Source organism: Lactuca serriola, chromosome 4 (assembly GCF_051521515.1).
Source record: "Lactuca serriola cultivar US96UC23 chromosome 4, Lser_US96UC23_V15, whole genome shotgun sequence".
Classification (NCBI taxonomy): domain Eukaryota; kingdom Viridiplantae; phylum Streptophyta; class Magnoliopsida; order Asterales; family Asteraceae; genus Lactuca; species Lactuca serriola.
Window position 1 is genome coordinate 277,332,712 of NC_136411.1, and position 23,865 is coordinate 277,356,576.

The 23,865-nt window shown below is 37.7% G+C and overlaps 1 protein-coding gene across 2 annotated transcripts; it reads right to left on the minus strand.

Moving 5' to 3' along the window:
• Positions 1 to 338: 338 nt before the first annotated feature.
• Positions 339 to 7,048, minus strand: NADK2 (NAD kinase 2). Of its 2 annotated transcripts, none has more exons than XM_079034536.1 (8): positions 6,616 to 7,048; positions 3,259 to 4,905; positions 2,066 to 2,187; positions 1,824 to 1,965; positions 1,489 to 1,713; positions 1,009 to 1,083; positions 836 to 937; positions 339 to 705 (listed from the first exon to the last, which is right to left on the minus strand). In XM_079034536.1, exons 1-8 carry the CDS (start codon positions 6,850 to 6,852, stop codon positions 502 to 504), a joined length of 2,754 nt encoding a protein of 917 aa, XP_078890662.1. In that variant the 5' UTR covers positions 6,853 to 7,048; the 3' UTR covers positions 339 to 501. The 2 variants fall into 2 exon arrangements, with proteins under 2 accessions (XP_078890662.1, XP_078890663.1); XM_079034537.1 differs by having other exon boundaries at positions 6,588 to 6,716.
• Positions 7,049 to 23,865: the final 16,817 nt, after the last annotated feature.

The window sequence follows — 23,865 nt, forward strand, 5'->3', positions numbered from 1 at the left end:
AATAAAATGAAAAATACAATAAAATGACAAGTGGAAAATAAAAAATTTAGAAATTCTAGAAAATGACATGTGTCCAAATAAATGAGAAAATGACATGTGGCAAAAAAAACTTTCATTTATTATAATAGATGATTACAAGTATAGTATGAAGTTTCACAGATAAAATAGATGACATTTTTATTCATTGATGAAATTTTTTTTTTCTATCTACATTCTTTTGCATTGTACTTTTTTAAAATTTTACTCGTCAGGTTAACCATGTTAAAACATTAATAAAGCAATGCATTTTATTTTTTTATTATTGACGAAAAAAAAATGAAATAGTGAGGACTGGAAAGTCATTATAATGAGTTGGTTGTATATATAATATTTCCCCTTTCCATCTATATCTATCTGCATTTGCTGAGCTGTAAGTATATGTACAATAGATTTATTTACAAGAAAGTTGGTATGAGGAAACAATGTTTTCTAAAATGGAATGGGAAATTGGGAATGGTACAGTCACAGGGCCTTCTGATCCAGTCTTTCATTCCAATTGAGGCAACGAATCAAGCTGCGAAACCAATCTCCTGTTTGGTCAAACTTGTTGACCGTTGGAAGGGGATGCTGACTCATGCATATACGCACCGAGTCTCCTCTTGAAAGTTGTTGCCTTCTCTTTCCATCAAACGAGACCCAAGCGTTACTCCGTGCATCCTCTGGTATCTGCCACCCGTTAAAACAAATACTTACTTCCTCGCTATGATTTATGAAAATGCTAATCTAATCATTCAAACTTCAAAGTATATTATTTATTTTGGGTTTGGAAGAGTTGAGTTGAGTTGAGTTGATTCACCTTTAATTCAAGACGTGCAGAATCAGGAAGTATAACAGGCCTGAACGAGAGGGAATGTGGACAAATTGGTGTAAAAAGCATGCATGGGACATTTGGATGCACCTGCATTGCATCCATAAAATTATATACCTTCTACCTAATTAAAATACCCCAAACTATATCAGCATACATACCATGGAACCTCCTGCAGCCGTAGAGTAAGCTGTACTCCCTGTAGGTGTTGCTACTATCACTCCATCACCTTGCACCTATTATTATTATTATTATTATCTAGATTAAATAAAATTGAAATCCAAACGGAAAGGGTTGGAGACTTTCAAACAAAAACAAAATGGAATGGGATAAATAGCCAACACCCTTTCCCTTCATTTCCAATATGGTCAACAGATCTTAAACATCATTAAGATGGGGTAAATTTTTCTGCAATTTTCCACCCTACCCAAAATAATCAGTTTTAAAGAATACAGTGATTTTGGCAACCATACATAAAGTTCACTAACTTTTTTTATAATAGCATTATAGCAGTATACTTTCACTAATTTTTTGTTTCCCTTCCATACAGATACAGATACAGATACAGATACAGATTGCAGAAGAGATGTTAATGATGAAAAAAAAAAAAAAAAGTTTTAAGGTATGTATGACAGACATACCTTAGTAATAAGACGGTCATGTTCATAACACTCGATTTTAGAAAGATAAGGGTTGGAGCCGCGATCAACGACAACCTCGTTGAGAACATCAAAAACTTTCCCGGGCATTGCTTTCCCGTTTCGGAATATCTCACAGTGGAGACGCATTCGAAGAGTTATATATACACCTTCCAGTGTGTTGTTCCCGTGGATCACTCGTTTTAAATCCTGCTTAAAGTCTTCAAACTGCACCCACCCACAAATCAATCTTACAATTCTTACTTACTTCTTGAAATCATGCCATAATTTATTTTCTCGAAAAAATTTCAACTATCATTTATCATGTAGAAGCTTACAGCATGTGAAGTGAGGAAACCGAGAGACCCGAGATTGAATGACACAACAGGGGGAACAGCACCTCTAAACAAGTTGGATGCATGCAGAATAACCCCGTCTCCCCCCAAACAGGCGATCAGATCTACCCTCTCATGAAGATCACTACATAACATAACATAACAAATTACAAACTACAGTTCGCTACATTTTTTTTTATTACTACAAACAAACAAATGCTACTTCTTGCATTATCATTATATACCTTGTATCTTGACTGTAGAAAGTTTGTACAAACCCAAATCCTGGTATTCTTGCAAAAACATCGTGAACCTCAGGTTCCACAAGAACATTCATGTTCTCTTGATGATACAAGAAAGACGCAGCCTGTGTGTGTGTTTCATGGCATGGACAACCAACTGTTAGAAATCGTTTAAATCAAAATGCTCTACTGTCTATCGTTTCCACCGATTGCTTTTCTAACATTCTTTAGCATCATATAAATAATTAAAATTTACAAACAGAAATAAAAAAAGAAAAAGGTATGTTTAGCCTTTGTTTATTTTTTTCACCATTAAATGCTATCTGGAGGACTCTCTCGATCCTTATAAATGATGTTTAAAATACAATTTGAGAAAATGAGATATTTATAAATGACGCCACATTTATAAAAGGTTAGGACACGACTTAATGGGAAAGCCTAGACTTCTTGACTTTAGCTGTTAAGTCATTCTTTTTCTACATAAAGTCAAAAAGAAATTGATGCAAAATAAATAAGAAAACAAATGATGAATAGAAAAGAGTTTGACAGATCACCAAAGAATGAAGTTGGACTGAAAGAACCCCGCAATACAATACTGCCTAACAAAATGTAAATGCCAAGCCTATCCAAAGTCCCACAAAACAAATAACAAAACCATGAAATCACATTAAACTAAAAAAATATATATGATTGAAGAAAGAAACTGAATGTAAGAATAACTAAAACCTAGTGATCATTATAACAGCTCTCAATTTGGGTTCACAAACACAAAGTAAAAAGTTAAAAGAAATATAAAAGCTTTTACTCCTCTGATGACAAAAATGTAACAAAATTCCTTGTCTAAGTCTAACAAAAATACACTACACTACAGGTATACAAGAAAGTATCAAATTTCACACGAAAAACTCCACACAAAGAGAATAGAGTTTAAAGAGAAAAATAAAAAGCTGCTATACCTCGGATATCAATATTTAAAAAGAAATATTTTGCAACGAAAAGATCCTTTTGATTATTAGGCTGTGTTTCTTATACTGGACAAGCTTTCTAGGGCAAACTTCAATGATGAGGGCAGGGCATTCATGTCTTTTGTACACAAAAAAGGTGGGATAAAGAAATTGCAATTTTTATCCCATTGACATCTGTCCTGTATAACAAAAATGCATTATTGATACTCAGATGTGGAAGTGGTAGAGTACCTCTTTAGCTTGTTCCATTAGTTCTAGGCCAAGCTTCTTCAACAGTAACACAGTCTTGGGTGATGATTTCCACATAAGCATCTGCTGCTGTGTGCTTGGATGAGTGAATGCCAAAGAGGATTCAGTTACTTTTTCTCTGGTGCAAGAAACCCCATCTGTGCGAACTAAAAACATTTCTGCTTTCTTTCTTGATTGTATTCTTACAACCCCAGTTGTAGAAGCACACATATTTCCCTCAATCACTTGCATATCTTCATTCCCAACTTTTCCATTTCCATTTCCATTGCTTGAGACAACAATGGAATTGGAAGATCCACCCACTTCATTAGTGGCATGCCTACTATCTGAATCATTGAACTCTTTCAAGCTGGCACCAGAAGGAACAGAATTAGAATTATTGCTGCTGATATTATTCCCATTTGGAGAACCATTTCCCCTTTCAGAATCTAAATTACTTTTCTTTCTTGATCTCAATTTTTTCTCTAATCTTTTTCGCTCAAAAGTGAAATATGTGGTGGGGGAAAGAGTTTTATTTTTGAAGAACATGGACATTTCTTTTCTTGAGAAAACATTGGAAGGTGGTAATTGGGACTCCATGGGATTGACACAGAAATCAACCAAAACCCCATTTCCAGTATCTTTGTAGGCTCCATTACTGGTTGAAGAACCTTCATCATCTTCTTCCATGGCTATGGCTGGTTTTGAGTTTGATGCAAGTTGTTGTTGATCTTGAATGTAACGAGACCCATACTGGCGCCATCTGGAAACCATGGCAGACGTTCTCCAAACACCTTCCTTGCTATGGAGATAAACGGGCTTTTTGGTGGGGTCCGCTAGTACGGATGAAAACATCTCAACCTGTGTCATTGATGGTGCTGTCCCCACTGAAACCGGAAGTTTGACCAGGTCAATTTTCCCAGATGAAAGTGCGCTTTGTAATGCGGTTTCATAAAACACATCATTTACAGTCTCTGCTCTAAGATCCACAATGGTTTTGAACCCTTTTTCAAGCAACCACTTGAGGCTTTCCTCTGTCAACTGGCTACCCCTCCAAAAAGCTACCTCACAATCAGCAGGTTCTATATCTTCTTTTGATGTGGATAAATAAACAGGATTCCAATTTGCAAATAAAGATGGAGGTGGATAATCCTCCACACGAGGAAGCCCAGAATCATAGCAAACACTTTTCAGCCTTTGAAGTTTTCTCCAAACATCAAGACTACGGGTATCATCTGCTGTCAAAAAGATTTCAAGAGCAATATGTAAACTTTCACAATACCTTTTCATCTCACGCCTGAAAATAGCAAGGGGTGGAAGCTTATCCTCCATCATGTCTACATCCGAGACACTGAATGACTTCATGATGGTTGATCTCCCAGAAAGAAGATCCTCCCTTCCTTTATTTAGAAGGCAGATCATGCAACCAAGAACAGAGACTATCTTATCTTCAAGTAATGGCTTGTCCTCTGAAGGAAAAGCATAAGAAACACTACATTCCCCAGTCACAGGGTTACATAATGTATCCATTAATGCATTGTGAAGCCTTTCAGCAGCTCTAAAGATTCTACAGTATGCTTCAACTTCAGCGATATCTCCAGGAAGTGGACCAACCCATGGTAATTGTGTCAAATTATGGGACTGGTATGTCTAAATTTGAAAAAAAAAAAAAGTTAGCAATTTAATATCATCAATGAGATTCTTTGCATTGCTAGTATGCTCTTATGCTATGCAAAACTGCAAGAGATATAAGAGCAGATTGTGGGAATAGCAGTGTACTTTACTTTTGTTATAAATATTGGTAATGTGTCTTATTTTTTAGCAATATATAACATGGAATTCTTAAAATGCTTACAAGTATAATGTTGCATATTGCTATTATCAGCAAAGTAAATGTAAGCATGTTGCTCTGTTACTTATGGGTGAGAAACCTTAAGTATGTTGCTACTATGTGTAATACAAATAGGTCCCTTATACAAGTTTCAGGCAGAAAAAAATAATAAGAAATAAGCATGTTGCTATTATGGGAAAAAAAAAATAAAGTACGGTGCCAATATTAGTTATAAAAGTAAGTATGTTGATATTTCCTGAAGTTTGCCAAAAGAATTCTTAAAACTCCTAGTTGATTCTTGTTGCAGTTACCAAGTAGCATTGGCACTAAACTAATTATTATTTTTTTCCAATCCACTTGAGGTTACAGCATAGCTTTAAGTCGAAGATATCTGACTAAAAAAAAGGAGGCCACATTTGACTTGAGTGTTACTGAAGTTCCTTTTCAACTTGAAAACTAGAAAGTTTGGATTTCGAAAACTTAAAACCATAAATACCAATAGAAATTTTTAAAACTTAAAACCACAAACCTTCTGGATATGAAAAGAAGAATGTCTGAATTTCTAAAATCAGAAGTCTATTCTTTTTCAGGTAGAGACAACGTACCATATTTAGAGGAGTTTCACCATTATAATCATCCTACAGTTGAATTTAATTAACTAGTATTCACAAATTACCAAGAAGAAATGATTGTACCACATTCCACATGTTTTTCTTTTTTTAAGAAATATCACAAACCGCACATCCACAACTCTGACTAATGGGGATGCACATTTAAACTAATCATTGCAAATTGAAAGTGGCATGAATCAGTTTGGGAAAAAAAGTGATTATGATTATGCTTTCTGATTATTCAGGGTCATAAATAATCAGATTTTAAAAATTAAGCAAGGAGTTGCTATAAGGAAAGAGATTACTGAGACTGTGAGACAAACATAAAACTACTCAACTTTAAGCACCTCCTTATCTGCTTCTGATTTTTGAAGTTGCAGTGATCATTTTTAAGAAATACATCCAAACACCCCCCCCCCCCCCCCCTATGCTTTTGTTACATGGGACAGGACTCAGATGGGAAGGGACTAAACAAGCTTTCTAGGGCTATTTCTGATGATGAGAATAAAGAGAGGGCATTCTCGATTTTACGAAAATGGGAGATCAAGGGGGCATCTTGTTTCACCTTCATGGATGGGACAAATTACAATCAGAGTACATTTCTGGGGGAAACTTTTTGTTTATTTGGTGAAAAGATATATAGCATATTAGCATACTTTGATATACCCCCTTACAGTTACAAGTATCCTTAACGTTAGCAAATTTCCGAAATGAGATTCTACTGATTACGGAGGAGTATTAAAGCCAACCATATGATTAGAGTCTCAATCTCATTTCAGCATCTAAAAGTTCACGCTACTCAACGAACTAAAGATCTAATAAATCTATACCAAAACAATTCATCCGACCAATCAATCAGTTTATTTACGTAATCAAAGAAAAATGAATACCCAATAACTAAACTGATGAATGGTGCACCTGAGAATCCAAGCCAATGTTGACGGAGAAAGGATTCGAGAGCTCCGCCCCAGCAGCAACAACTACAGTGAGACGACGCCGTGCAGGTAATCGGCACTTGGTCGGAAACCCTACGGAATTATTCGGTTCTCTGAATCGTTGAAGCTCGAATGGATGGTGTTTGAGGGTTACAGTGTGTAGAACTGGAGATGTTCGATTCATATCGACAATCACCAAGTGGCATGAACATGAAGCCATGCCACCACCATAGAATTATGCAAGTAACCAGCGTGGGTGGATTGAAACAATTAGGAATTGTGGATGATAACAAGAGAGGGACCAAGGGATGAAAGGTGGTGGGTTCGCTTGGGGTTTTGTTGTGTTGTGATTCTTTGACCTTTGATTCGTGGATGTTTCAGTTCTCTCCATTTCCAAGAGATGGTGACAGAGGGAGAACGGAGTGCCAAACAACTTTCTAACTTTATCCCCAAAACTACAATCCAAAGTCCAAATTAAATCTCACCAGATCCATCACAAAAACGCAATTTGCAAGTAATTTTTTGGTTAATTTTTGTTTTATCATTACTTAAAGGGGAAATGACTTAATAGGGTAATTAACTATTGTTTTTATATTCAATTCGTCACTTTTTTTTTTTCATTTATCATTAAACTTGTTGTATGTGTTCACAGAAACCATTGAAACCGGTTATTGAAGGTTTCCGGCAAATTCTAATCTCCGGCGACTATCCGGTCGTCTTCTTCGACTTTTCTCGACTGCCATCTAAGCGGCATCCACTGCCGGTGTTGCTGCTTAGCTTTCTCCACACTCCCCTCTCTCCCTCCTGTCGATTTGATGCCAAAAAAAGGCAGAAGGGACGCAGGCAGCAAGCCACCTGCCACCTCCTCCTACCATCACCGGAACCCACCTGTTACCTCCCTTTTGCCGCCGGTAAACCACCATTACCACCTCTTGCTGCTTGTTGCTGCTATAAGTCATCAAGCCGAGACCCAAGGATCCGTCGAAAATCTCATTTTTGTCGGATGCTCGCCGGAGAAGACGACCAAAGAGTCGCCGGAGATAAGAAATTATCGGAAACCTTCAATATCCGGTTTCAATGGTTTTTGTGAACACTTATAACAAGTTCAATGGTAAATAAGATAAAAAAAAATGACCAATTAAGTACAAAGACAACAGTTAATTACCTAATAAGTCATTTCCCCTTCCTTAAAATTACTATACCACATTTTCCTCATTCCTCTTCCCCATCTTACATAAAATTACCACAAAATTATCATTATTCTCGTAAATATATTGAAGTGGACATTTTTAAATTGATTTGACATAAATCAACTTTTTTCTTGATTTGACTTAATAAAATTCATAAATAAAATCTATTTTGATTTGATTTTTTTTCTTATGTTTTATTTTTCTTTTATCTTTTTATTATTTTCTTAATTTTTTATCTTTTTGTTGCCTTTTCTTTATTACTATTACTATGTTATAAGTATAGAATTTAAGATTTACAAAATTAAATAATATATAAACTATAAAAATAATAATCATTAATCATATAGTTAGAAATATTTATTTTTATACAAAATTTGATGTGTTAACTGTAACGGTATTATGATTCTTGTACCATGAAATAGAAAATTAAATAGACCAAAAAAATAACAATAACATTGTTTTGTTTAATATTAGAAAATAATGCAAATTAAAAAAACATAAATGAAGAAAACATGATAAGTTAAATTACAAATAAAAGTTGATAAATAAATATTTATTATGAATGATAAATAAAACATGTTATAAAGAAATAAAATGTGTTATTTTTTTTCATAAATTTATAAACACTATTGTATACATAATATTCAATGTTTTATTTAAAAGTCTACCATACTTATCAAACATTAATAATTTTAATTCCTCTCTATTTTGATGAAATAAAAAAAATAAAAATAAAAATAAAACTAAGTTTAAATAAGAATCACAGACTTGCAGATAGAACTTGAACTTTGAATGTTGTGCATAAATATGTTTTGAAATTCATGAAAATACAATTTTTCGTGTGTGTGTGTGTGTGTGTGTGTGTATATATATATATATATATATATATATATATATATATAGAGAGAGAGAGAGAGAGAGAGAAAGCTAGGTTCAGGTGTTTAAAGTATTTATTGTGTTATTATATCCATAAATGTGGGTCGATCAAAATTTAAAATAAAAATAAATAATTAAAAAAATAAATAAGGGTAAATAGGTAATTTGATAATTAGTTTCCACAAATAATATCTTATAATTATGGTAACCATTGACTTCAGCAATTATTTTTTAAAACCACCTCTAATGTAAACCGTAACCCTAATCAAACCATCTCCATTTCAACTCGTCACCTCCATCCTTATGCCTCCCACCACCGGCCGCCACCCTACCCTCTTGGTCGAAGTACTACAGAGATTCTAGAGAGAGAGAGATTCTGGTCGGTTCGGGATGAGTCAGAGCTTAGGGATACCGATGAAGCTGCTACACGAGGCCGCCGGTCACATTGTGGCGGTAGAACTCAAAAGCGGAGAAGTGTACAGAGGAAGCTTAGTCGAATGAGAAGACAACTGGAACTGTCAAGTCGAAAACGTTACTTTCACTGCTAAGGTTACTCCCCTCATTTCCCCCAATTAATTTCCAATTTTTATTTTCCGTGATTCGGTGTATTTTGTTGATTTTGCTTTTCCTGTGATCTTGTTAAACCCTTGATTTGAACTTTTCTCTTGGGTTGTGTATAACAAATTAAGATATAATATGATGGTTTCTAATTATTTAACCATTTTGGTAGTAATGTACCAGAGAATCTGTGAAGGGGGTTATGGAATTTACAGATTGATTACATCTTTTTTGGAGGCGCAATTTATCTGATTCATGAGTTTACACTAAATATTTCCAGATGGGCAAAATTTTTTGCAGTAGTTACCATCTGCTTCAGATGAAATAAAACCACAAGATAGAGAAAATCATCAAACTTCAGTCTTTTAGGCTCTAATTTTGTTTAATTTCAACCTGCAACTTAAAGTTTAGTCTATGATCTAAGCTTGACTACAAATTCCTTTTTTCTTTATAAATTATGTAAGGTAGTGTCACACCCCGAAACCGTTGGCGGAAATATTCCGGTGCGGAGGACGTCATGTATAGCATCACAACCAATGAATAACAGTAATCATAGCAACACAACCATTAGAGTGAATATTTGAATAAAAACTTTTACATCTGTTTGAAACTCAGTTTGAAATACATCCAATAGTTTTGCAAAATAAAACTTAAAAACTCTAAATGCTTCGGTTCCTCGAAAATCCAGCAAGTACATGTCTACTGATTTCCTAAGAATACAAGCAGTTTGAAAAAAAATATCAGCATAAAGCTGGTGAGTTCATAAGCAGTAATTTGTAATGAAAACTTATTGATGAGCGAGCCAAAATGGTTATGTAGTTTCAAGAAAATCTGATATTTTTGTTTAATGATAAACGTAGTGTGATCGATTTCGTATACAACCATGAATGTTCATTTCTGAAAATCGTATAGATATGCAAAATACTACTTCATGTGACTAGCTAAAACTAATCATGAAGTATACGTATTTAAATGTAAAACCGTAGCATAAATGATTCGGTTTTGAAAACCCTGGCTCGGCCAGTATGCATATTGTGTTTAGTTCTATTTGGTATAAATAAAACTACTGAAGAAAACCAGGTTGGTAAACTATCGGTGATTTATACATAATGTGAGTCGTATAACCATGCTTGATATGACTAGAGACCTTTCCAACGTTCTTCAGGCGTTGAAGTTAAATGACATTTGTAAATCTCAGGCGTGCCCGCCTAACTATAGCTAGCAATCCAGATGTGGGATTGTCAGTCCCGAATAGATCTATTCACAAATTTCATGCTCTCCCTCTAGGAGACTCTGGTTATACAGTGGTAGGATTTATCCCTGTACACCTAAGGGTACAGTAATGAATTAGCGCCTCACAGTATCGTACAATCTAGTTTACAAGTAATGCAGTAGCGTTCTACCGTAGTAAAAATCCGAATGTATACCGCGAATAATGATAAATTACAGTTATGAAAATCATGATAAAGCAGTGATATAAAATCTAACCAGTTTCTGTTCTAGTGCATATGTTTAGTAGAGAAGTTTATATGCTTGATAAGTTTTTAGAGAAATCCCAAACTATACCGATTATAGTTTGCATGTATAACGTAATGAATAACGTATCCGTAAAAACTATGCAAATTTTTAGTGGAAACGCCCCTTATGCTCAACATAGTACAAAAGGGAAATAAAGCATGAAGTTTGCATAAGTTCTATATATATTCCTGAAAGCGTTTATGTTTAGCTTGTAAGAAAATATTTATGTTTAGCTTATAAGAAAACATTTATATTTAGCTTGTATCCCCCCCCCCCTCTGAAAACCTTAAAAATACGGAAAAATATAGGGGTATGAACTCACTGTTGTTGCGTGGAGTTGTTGACTGAAATGAAGATTCCCGAGTTGTTGTACGAGACCCTTAACGAAAATCCTATTATCAAATAAATACGTATATGTATCTAAATTAGCGATTTCGATAAATAAAGTGTCATAAGAACACTTGAATTCGGTTGAGGAATGTTACCTAGAATTGCTTGAATTGAAGAAATGAGTTTTCAGCCACAAGTACCACCAAAAAGGTGTTTACGGCCGTGAACACGAGTTTATGGTCGAGCTAGCGTTTATGGTTTCTGAAGACTCGGCGAGTTTACGGCCGTAAACTCAAGAACAGAGTTTACGGTATGTGAAGGTTGGGCCGTAAACTTGGAAAATGATGTTTGGATGCTGATTTCGATGGGATAGGTGATTCCATACATTCCAAAGGGCTCCAAACGGTGGTTTTCGACGTTTCCCGAAGTTTAAATGCGTTTTTGAGAGTTTACGGTTGATGATTCTTAGAGAGAGGAGGAGAGAATGCGGCCACGTCCTAATGAAATCGGAGGCATCATATTTATATGGTGAAAGTGGGGTCCATTTTTCCTTGACCGTAAACAGGTTTATGGGCGTAAACGAGTTTACGGCCGTAAACTTAGTTTACGGTTGTAATCCCATTTTAGACCGAAAATGTTGTTTTCTCGAGATTTTCGGGTTTCCGCGCTATTTTTGGTTCCGACTCGTAAATAATTTAATTAAATATAACTAGATTATTTTATTAAACCAAAAAGTTTGACGGAAAAGTTAACGAATTCGAAATTTTATTAATGCAAAACGTGTGATGGAAACAGAAAAAGTTTCGGGATGTTACATCATCCCCCCGTTAGAGGGAATTTCGTCCCGAAATTCGAACCTAGAATACAAATCATGGATTAGGAAAGAGATGCGGGTACTTCTGTTTCATCTGGTCCTCGCGCTCCCAAGTGAATTCAGGTCCCCGCTTGGCATTCCAATGAACCTTCACTATCGGGATGCTACTTTGTTTCGTTCTTTTGACCTCTCTATCCATGATTTCAACCGGTTCTTCCATGAAGTTGAGGTTCTCATTGATTTCAATCTCGTCGAGAGGAATCACAAGTGTCTCATCGGACAGACACTTCTTTAGGTTCGATACGTGGAAAACAGGATGAGTGTTGATGAGTTCTCGCGGTAGCAGGAGCTTGTATGCTACGGGACCGATCCTAACAAGGATCTCGAATGGTCCAATGTACCTTGGGTTTAGCTTTCCACGCTTTCTGAAGCGTATCATGCCTTTCCAGTGTGAGACCTTCAGAAGGACGCGGTCACCAACCTGGAACTCCAAGGGTTTACGTCTCTTATCGGCGTAGCTCTTTTGTCTATCTCGTGAGGCTTTCAGTCGTTCTCGGATTTGTACAATCTTCTCAGTTGTCTCTCGGATGATTTCAGGGCCAGTGATAGTACTGTCGGGGACTTGACCCCTGGCTAGCTGCGTGTCGCCCACCTCAGCCCAGCACAGAGGAGATCTGCACTTGCGGCCATAGAGGGCTTCAACCAAAGGAAGATGAGTGTCCCATGATGCGCCGAAGTCAATGACGCAGGCTCTTAACATGTCTTCCAATGTCTGAATTATCCTCTCACTCTGTCCATCAGTCTGCGGATGATAAGCCGTGCTCATATCCAATTTAGTTCCCAGATCCTTTTGCAAGGACTACCAGAAACCTCGATATAAACCTACTATCTCGATCGGAGATAATGGATGCAGGTACACCATGAAGGCGAACTATCTCTTAAAGGTAGATCCGTGTGAGTCTCTCCATCTTGAAGCTTTCTTTGATTGGCAGGAAGTGGGCGGACTTCGTCAACCGATCGACAATTACCCAGATAACATCGTGCCCACTTGGAGTTCTGGGTAACTTGGTGATAAAATCCATGGTTATCCTTTCCCACTTCCACTCAGGTATTTCTGGCTGTTGAAGTAAACCTGAGGGTTTTTGATATTCAACCTTCACCTAGGCACTTGCCCACGAAGGTAGCAATCTCTACTTTCATGTTTGGCCACCAATAGAGTTGTTTGAGATCCAAATACATCTTATCCGAACCTGGGTGAACGGAGTATTTAGTCTTGTGGGCCTCATTCATGACAACCTCTCTGTAACCACCAAACTTTGGGGTCCAGATTCGGTTCATGAAATAGTACTTTCCGTCTCCTTTGACCTCTAAATTCTTGTCCATTCCCCGCAAAGCTTCATCCGTCACGTTCTCGGGTTTTAAGGCTCCCCATTGAGCCTCCTTGAGTTGTGCGGATAGACGGGAATGGATGGTCATTGTTAGTGCCTTCACCTTACACCCTGAATACTCCTTTCGACTGAGGGCGTCTGCTACCACGTTGGCTTTGTCGGGATGGTAGCGAATTTCGCACTCGTAGTCACTGAGTAGCTCGACCCATCGTCGCTGTCTCATGTTTAACTCCTTCTAATTAAAGATGTGCTGCAAGCTCTTATGGTCGGTGAAAATAGTGCACTTGGTTCCGTAAAGATAATGTCTCCAGATCTTTAACGCAAAGACCACTGCTCCCAACTCTAAATCATGAGTTGTGTAATTGACTTCATGTGTCTTCAACTGCCTTGAGGCATAGGCGATTACCTTTCCTCTCTGCATGAGAACACATCCTAGGCCCTGATTGGATGTATCACAGTAGACCACGAAGTCTTCCGTCCCTTCGGGCAGGGACAAGATAGGTGCGCTGCACAGGGCCTGCTTTAATGTTTGAAATGCAGTATCTTGCTTGGCTCCCCAACTAAAGGTTACCCCTGTTTGCGTTAGGGTAGTTAAAGGCTTAGCGATTCTGGAGAAGTTCTGGATGAATCTGCGATAGTAGCCCGCGAGACCCAAGAATTGCCGGATTGCTATGGGTGTCTTCGGTGTAGACCAATTCTCAATCGCTTTGATCTTGGATGGGTCAACATGTATTCCTTCCTTGCTAATCACATGCCCAAGGAAATTCACCTTCCTAATCCAAAATTCGCACTTCGAAAATTTCGCGTAAAACTTTTCTGCCCTTAGCGTTTCCAACACCTGTCTTAAGTGCTGTTTATGGTCGTCCTCACTCTGCGAATAGACAAGTATGTCGTCGATGAACACAATCACAAACTTGTCTAAGAAAGGACGACACACCCAATTCATCAGCTCCATGAATACTGCCGATGCGTTAGTTAGACCAAAGGGCATTACTACGAACTTGTAGTGTCCATAGCGAGTTTGGAATGCTGTTTTGGGTACATCATTCTCATGAACTCGCAACTAATGGTACCTCGATCTTAGATCGATCTTTGAGAAATAACTGGATCCCTGCAGTTGGTCGAAGAGATCGTCGATCCTGGGTAAGGGATAATGGTTCTTGATGGTCAGCTTATTCAGCTCCCGGTAGTCAATGCACATCCGAAAGGATCCATCTTTCTTTTTCACGAATAAGATCGGAGCTCCCCAGGGTGAGGAACTCGGCCTTATGAATCCTGTGTTGATCAGCTCATTGAGTTGACTGGATAATTCTTGCATCGCCGCTGACGCTAAACGGTATGGAGATTTAGCTACAGGAGTAGCTCCGGGAATCAAGTCGATACGGAACTCGACTTGGCGATCGGGAGGGATTCCTGGGAGATCTTCAGGGAAGACATCAGGAAAGTTACAGACTTCGGGGATGCTCTTGTGGTCTCTAACATTTCGCGTTTTATCGACAACATGAGCTAGGAATGTATGGCACTCCTTTCGCAGATATTTCTGGGCCTTGACGCACGAAATGATACGGAGGTTCGAACTAAGCTTATCACCATAAATCATAAGGGTTTCGCCAGAAGGAAGATTGAGGCGGATAGCTTTTTCAAAACAAAGAATATCAGCATGATTGGAGCTCAACCAGTCCATGCCGATAATGACGTCGAAACTCTTGATGGACACAGGCATAAGATCGATGGGAAACGAATAATTGTCTAGAGTAACAGTACAGTCTATGAATATGTCGTTAGTGCTCTCCTTCATTCCGTTAGCCATCTCGACAGTAAATGTTTCGGTTAGAGGTTGGGATTTACACTTGATTAGATGTTTGAATGAATGACTAGCAAAACTCCTCTCCGCACCAGACTCGAAGAGAATGCATGCATAAGAGTTGCAAGGAGGAACGTACCCGTAACAACGGTAGGATCAGCAACTGCTTCATTCTGGACCATAGCCAAAACTCTCCCTGTATTGCCACCAGTTTTTGCCTTGGGGCAGTTTCTCATGTAGTGCCCAACCTCTCCACATCCATAACAAGTTTGACCAGCGCCCGCTCCCGGAGCCTAGTTGGTTGGTTGAGCCGGTGTCTTGCAGTATCGAGCTGTGTGCCCCCTTCTTCCCACAGCTGTTGCAGTTCAACTCATGGCAGGGTCTGTGATGATGGAAGTTACACTTGTTGCACAGGGGTAGTTTTCCAACATAACCACCAGTAGGAGATTGGGTGGTTGGAGCAGCAGTGAGAGCAACAGCAGGAGCAGTGACAGCATGAACAGCCACTATTTGTTGTTTCTTGGAGGGCTCCTGCGAAGACTGACCCTTACGCTTGTTGCCAGACTTCTTCTTCTTCCCACCACCATCCTTTTAGGGTTCAGGGACAATTGTCACTTCATCCAGATCGATTCCATGATCGATCAAAGTCTGTGCAAGATCCTTGGCGCTTTCAAATGTAGTCGGCCTGGTAGCCAAGACATTTCCTTTGGTGGGTTGTGTCAGTCCCCAGATGTACCTCTCGATTTTCTTGCTTTTCGGGGTGACCATTCTCAGACAGAGAAGAGCCAGATCACAAAATCTCGCAGTGTAGGCAGCAATTTCGGAACCCTTCATCTTCAAGTTCTAGAGTTTGTGCTCCAACTTTTGCACTTCGCCCCTCGGGCAGTACTCCGCTAGCATGAGCTCCTTAAGTCTTTCCCAACCCATGGCATTAGCCACTTGCAGGGTTAGGGTTTTGACTCGACCATTCCACCAGGTCAAGGCTCTATCGGTGAAGGTGCAGGCGGCGAACTTCACCTTGTTGGCTTCAGAACAGACGCAAATTTTGAAGATGGATTCGATCTTCTCGAATCATCGAGTCAGGGCGATGACACCTCCATTTCCATCGAAGGACTTGGGTTTTGTAGTCATGAAGTCCTTGTAGGAACACTCTTTTTGATGTCCCTGACTTCCATCTTGTCTCTGGGGGTCGGTTCCAGCTCCAGCTCCACCAGCGTTCACTTGTGTCATTGATGCAGTCACGGCGGCGGTAACTGTTGCCTGAAACATGACAGGGTCGAACTGAGGAGGTGGTGGTGGTGGCGTAGTGTCGTTGTTCCTTCTGATGGGTCTTGGTCGGGGAGGCATCTTGTTCTAGAAACAATTAGGAAGAAAAGGATGGTAAGTCCTCGAGATATATAGAAACAAAATATATCTCATCCTGATAATGAAAGTATTCTACCTAGCGATAATCATAGAAAGGTTACTAACACAAGTAATTTATCGCTTAAGGAAGGAGAGGTAGCAATACTTAGAGTGAATCTACGTACTAAGTTTGGCTCTAGCGAAAATACTCCTATAGTATTTTATGTGAGATGATTCTAGTAAGTTTCCGGCCTGCTGTAGCACCACAGTCACTCCCAAACACATGTTGGTCATGTCTCGACTGAATATAGTTGATCAGGCTATATTCACCCTAGACATGATTACATAACTGCCCAGGTTTAACCGCAGCGTTCCAGCATCCATAATACTTTTGTTGAGTTCTACTAGCGACATGAATGTTGTTATGTATGCATGCTTGTATAGTTTTATAAAAATACTTTATATTTTGAAAGTGTACTTTTAGTGTAAAGCACTTAGGCCCCTTAGTGTTTATAGTTGTATACCACATAAGGTTCGATATACTAGTTCGCTATAAACATGGGCTCTGATACCAATCTGTCACACCCCGAAACCGTTGGCGGAAACATTCCGGTGCGGAGGACGTCGTGTATAGCATCACAACCAATGAATAACAGTAATCATAGCAACACAACCATTAGAGTGAATATTTGAATAAAAACGTTTACATCTGTTTAAAACTCAGTTTGAAATACATCCAATAGTTTTGCAAAATAAAACTTAAAAACTCTAAATGCTTCGGTTCCTCGAAAATCCAGCAAGTACATGTCTACTGATTTCCTGAGAATACAAGCAGTTTGAAAAAAATATCAGCATAAAGCTGGTGAGTTCATAAGTAGTAATTTGTAATGAAAACTTATTGATGAGCGAGCCAAAATGGTTATGTAGTTTCAAGAAAATCCGATATTTTTGTTTAATGATAAACATAGTGTGGTCGATTTCGTATACAACCATGAATGTTCATTTCTGAAAATCGTATAGATATGCAAAATACTACTTCATGTGACTAGCTAAAACTAATCATGAAGTATACGTATTTAAATGTAAAACTGTAGCATAAATGATTCAGTTTTGAAAACCCTGGCTCAGCCAGTATGCATCGTGTGTTTAGTTCTATTTGGTATAAATAAAACTACTGAAGAAAACCAGGTTGGTAAACTATCGGTGATTTATACATAATGTGAGTCGTATAACCATGATTGATATGACTAGAGACCTTTCCAACGCTCTTCAGGCGTTGACGTTAAATGACATTTGTAAATTTCAGGCGTGCCCGCCTAATGGTAACTAGTAGTCCAGATGTGGGATTGTCAGTCCCGAATAGATCTATTCATAAATTTCATGCTCTCCCTCTAGGAGACTCTGGTTATACAGTGGTAGGATTTATCCCTGTACACCTAAGGGTACAGTAATGAATTAGCGCCTCACAGTACCGTACAATCTAGTTTACAAGTAATGCAGTAGCGTTCTACCGTAGTAAAAATCCGAATGTATACCGCGAATAATGATAAATTACAGTTATGAAAATCATGATAAAGCAGTGATATAAACTTTAACCGGTTTCTGTTCCAGTGCATATGTTTAGTAGAGAAGTTTCTATGCTTGATAAGTTTTTAGAGAAATCCCAAACTATACCGATTATAGTTTGCATGTATAACGTAATGAATAACGTATCCGTAAAAACTATGCAATTTTTTAGTGGAAACGCCCCTTATGCTCAACATAGTACAAAAGGGAAATAAAGCATGAAGTTTGCATAAGTTCTATATATATTCCTGAAAGCGTTTATGTTTAGCTTGTAAGAAAATATTTATGTTTAGCTTATAAGAAAACATTTATATTTAGCTTGTATCCCCCCCCCCCTCTGAAAACCTTAAAAATACGGAAAAATATAGGGGTATGAACTCACTGTTGTTGCGTGGGGTTGTTGACTGAAATGAAGATTCCCGAGTTGTTGTACGAGACCCTTAACGAAAATCCTATTATCAAATAAATACGTATATGTATCTAAATTAGCGATTTCGATAATTAAAGTGTCATAAGAACACTTGAATTCGGTTGAGGAATGTTACCGAGACTTGCTTGAATTGAAGAAATGAGTTTTCAGCCAAAAGTACCACCAAAAAGGTGTTTACGGCCATGAACATGAGTTTACGGTCGAGCTAGCGTTTATGGTTTCTGAAGACTCGGAGAGTTTACGGCCGTAAACTCAAGAACAGAGTTTACGGTCTGTGAAGGTTGGGCCGTAAACTTGGAAAATGATGTTTGGATGCTGATTTCGACGGGATAGGTGATTCCAGACGTTCCAAAGGGCTCCAAACGGTGGTTTTCGACGTTTTCCGAAGTTTAAATGCGTTTTTGAGAGTTTACGGTTGATGATTCTTAGAGAGAGGAGGAGAGAATGCGGCCGGAAACGTCCCAGTGAAGTCGGAGGCATCATATTTATAGGATGAAAGTGGGGTCCATTCGTCCTTGACCATAAACAAGTTTACGGCCGTAAACTTAGTATACGGTCGTAATCCCATTTTAGACCGAAAATGTTGTTTTCTCGAGATTTTCAGGTTTCCGCGCTATTTTTGGTTCCGACTCGTAAATAATTTAATTAAATATAACTAGACTATTTTATTAAACTAAAAATTTTGACGGAAAAGTTAACGAAATCGAAATTTTATTAATGTAAAACGCGTGAAGGAAACGGAAAAAGTTTCGGGTTGTTACAGGTAGTAGTTGCAAAATCTTTTCCTTCAAGATTATTCGAATAAAAGAACATAAGAAACCTTTTTTTTGGTTAAAGAACATCATTTTTTTTCCTTAAAAATAAAATTATGCAGAAACAAGGACCTAATTCTTACTTCTTAGAAAGAATATGTTGGTAATTCGCTCAAGGTGCAATCAAGTGTTTACAATCTCCTAAATCATTTCATTCAGAAAAATTGGACCATTATTCTAATAATGATTTGGTGTTTATGATGTGCTGGGTCGGAATGATTGAGCAGTTGTTCTTACAGGTCAAAAGAAAAATCATAATTGATGATTCGTGGATGCCAAACTGCGAACGAACGAAACTAGGCTCGCACTCTGACCCACGAACATTCGTTGACTGTGATTCACAAGCGAACCTATGCTTGGGTTTGGGGTATAATCGACAGACTTGGAACGAAACTGGAACGACCTTCTCATCCAAAATTGAAAGTTATTTTGATGCACACCAAGCGCTCACTAAAATGCTTTAACTGAATGGTATTTTTTTTTGTTTATATTATTCTCTCAGAAAAGAATGTTTTTTTATGATAATCATGAACATATTCTGTTAGAATTCCCTGAATTAATATAATTATTGGTAAATGAATTCCAATTATATCAGAATGGAATCACGAATTCCAATTATGTTGGAATGGAATATGAATATTTTCTCATTAATTTATTCATTGGATTTGTTTCTACAGAAGCTGATGCTTGAAGAACGGACCTCAAAATTTGAACGACACCTCTCAGCAACATTATTCATTTAGAATGTATTAGTGTCTTTGTTAAATTTTGATGTTTTTTTCCAGATTTGAAAGTTTTTTTAGTTTTATTCTTTAACAATAAATGTAATTATTAGCAATTGTTACATGTATTCTATAAGAATTAATATAAATTTTGTTTTAATTCTTCAATTGATGATTCGAGAATTTTGTTATTCTACAAGAAATTTTTAAAGTCATGATCAAGAAATGTGTTCAAGAATATTTTTATTATTTTGTGGTTCAAGAATATTTTTATTTTTGAACATACTCAAACATATTCTGTCTGAATGTCTGAATTAAAAACCATATAATTTGTAAAATTGGATTTTTAAAATTAATAGAATCTATGATCCCTTAAAATATGCAAATTTCTTTTATTAAATCTATGATAATTGACTAAAATACCCTTCTAGTTAAATTATATGGTATTTTTGAATTATATTTAATTCAATAATATGTATTAATCACTTTCTTAAAATAAGGAGTAAATTACACGAATGGTCCCTATGGTTTGGGGTAATTTGCGCGTTTGTTCCCTAACTTATTTTTTTAACTCGGAAGGTCCCTATAGTTTTTTTTGTTATGCCCTTAGTCCCTACTGTTTGTTTTTGTTATGCGCTTGGTCCCTGTCTTACCTAAAAAGACTATTATTTAAATAGGAAAAATTGGTGGGATAGGTAAGGTAAGGTAATGAGGTGGGGTTGGGGGTCTTTTTATTTAAATAAATTAAAAAATCAAGGGCAGAATACTCTTTATAGGTAAGACAGGGACCAAACACGTAACAAAAACAAACAACAGGGACCTTCCGAGTTAAAAAAATAAATTAGGGACCAAACGCGCAAATTACCCTAAACCATAGGGACCATTCGTATAATTTACTCTAAAATAAGGAATTTTGATTCGCCCGCATTTATGCATACTATAACACAATAATTACTTTGAATAGAATAACCTAAGCCTATATATATATATATATATATATATATATATATATATATATATATATATATATTACTCACATGGAGCAATTTTTATATGGTTTAAATAAATAGTTATTTTTAAATTTTATAAGGATAACAAATATTTGTAAAAAATAACCATATATATATATATATATATATATATATATATATACACACACACACACACACACACACTCACACACACACAATAGGGGAGCTACCTATACGACCCCGCAAGGGGCGCAACTCCCTTGACCCCCAACATTTTATCGTACCCACTTAAATTTCGATCTAATATATATGTGCACTCGCACGCCAAACATAAAATAGAGTACAAATTATAAACTCCTTACCTCACATATTAGTTCCAATTACACAAAAAATGTTTGGTAACACTAAAATCACCAACAATCTATTTGGAGGCACATTTGAGATGAAGAGCCCGAACTAACAACGAATAAAACGGTCAGAAAAACGGATTCTAAATTATGTGTTAGTGATTTTAGTTTTGGGTAAGGTTAACCTTGATTTGATACATTTAGACAGGGTCGGCCTTATGTGTATACAAACAAAGTCAGGGGTTAGGGCCCCCATTTTTAGAAGGCCCCACTTAACCAAATTTGGAGTCTATGTAAATTCCCTAATCAGCTAATTGCAACACCTCAAAAAACGACGCTTAAACTTTTGATCTTCTTCCTCTCCATTCTTCGATTATGAATACTGATTCTAGACTTCTTCTTCTCTATTCTTGAACAATCTGAAGTCTAAAGTCTGATTTTTTGAACCGTTGCTGAAATACATTGGCCTTTGAGTCTTTAAGTTTTGTTCTTCTTCTTCCTTCTGTTGTTCTGCATTGATTCACGGCTCCTTTATTTTGTTGTTCTGCATTCACGGCTTCTTCCTTCTCCATTGAAGCCTTCACCATTCACGAATTTAATTGAAGCATCTTCTTCCTTGTCTATAGTTCATTCAAGGCTTCAATTTGAAGGTTGTCACAAAATCTCATAATGCCACTGAAACTAAAATTCAGTGAATGAATGAATGGTAATATATGTGTTGTTTTTTTCACTTTTCATTTTTTATTTTTCCATTATCTATCATAATGTCATATGATTATCTAATTAGGGTTAATACTTGAACTCTTAAAGCTAATTATGGTAATATTTATTAATTCTTAGTTAATACTTTTTAGTTTTCAGTTCTTAATCGTTCAGTTATCTTATTTTTTATTCCATTTTTCAGTGACTACAACAGATTACAGAATATACAATCAGTAAATCAGGTTGAAACGAATTTAAGTGTAATGACCGAAAAATTCCAACTAGTTTAAATTTTTCAAAACAATCCGATTCCATTAAAATTATTACAAAAAGGTTTTCAATACAATTTATTTAAAGTATTCCCAGAATCACATCACGACCAAAAACATGAGGAGCGGTACGATCACGCCTTTGCCTTGCCACGGTCTCCTGAAGAACCTGAAAAACATAAAACCACAACTGTAAGCCCGAAAGCTTAGTGAGATATCCCCAAAATACCAACCACATATACCATACACGCATAACATGCCATAACATATCCGATCACAGAACAACCATGCACTTCGGGTCTACTGTGTGACTGGTCCGCCACACCGGCCAACAGTCCACCTGGTCCACCCTCCGAGTCTAGCCACATACATCGAGTCTGCAGTGTGATTGGTCCGCCCGCACCGGACCTTCAATCCACCTGGTCCACTCTCTGAGTCTACAGTGTGACTGGTCCGCCCGCACCGGGCCTTCAGTCGGCCTGGTCCACTCTCCGAGCCTCGGCACGTCTGGTCCACCCTCTCGGGGCCTGCAGCCTATCCGGATCGCTCGCTGGGCCTTTAGAACAACCGGTCCGCCCTGGGTATCTTGGCCTACAACACAAAGCAGGACCCGCCTTGACCCATCTCCAGTCCAAACAACCATGTGCACATAAACATACAATCATATAACAGTTCACAGTCAACAAGCCGATCAGACAGATCACATAGCATATCATCATCCTAACCAGGATACCGACCTAACCGGTCACTAGCATAGCATCACCCTACCTCTCAGGATACCGATCTCAATCGAGTCTCTATCATATACCATCCTAGCTACCAGGATGCAAACATATCAAAGCCATAACATAACAACAAATACCCGGATCTCAATCCGATAAGGGCCGGCCTTGGTGCCTTAGACCCTGTTGATATAGTGAGGATAACTCACCTCGCGAATGCCGATACTCTGAACTGAAGAAGCAGACTCTCGAATCACCAACTCACCGCAAATCCCGAACTAACCATCATAACAAAATAAACATTAGGCCAAGCATACATCCACTTATCGGGCCAAGGCCAAAGTCCAAATCTTATACAAAGTCCAATATTGGCCTAATTTACCAAATTGGGCCCAACTCACCAAATGGGCCTAGATCCAATGTCCATAACAATAATTGGGCCCAAAATACTCTATCCATAAATTCCCAGACTTGGCCCAATAACCAACTATCCACCAACGGCCCAAACTCAAAGCCCAAAAATGAAAGTCCAACAGGAGGAGTACGCTGGGCGTACCCTCCCTGGTATGCTGGGCGTACAGCAATGAATACGCGAATGAGGATCGGGGCTTTGGCCCGCTACGCGGGGCGTAACCCTGATGCTCAACAAATCCACATAATGACTTAATGGTTTAAGCTCTTAAGCCCAAACTTCAAATCCTTAAGCCAAAAATGATTAGAACTCATAAAGTCTCAGACTTTATCACTTGGGACGTCCTTAAGCTCTTAATCCAAGGTCTTAATCCATTAAGACCTATATATCTCACACATGGAACAACTACAACCCTTGGGACCTCATTTTTCTCACTCAAGACCTCCCCAATGGTCTGA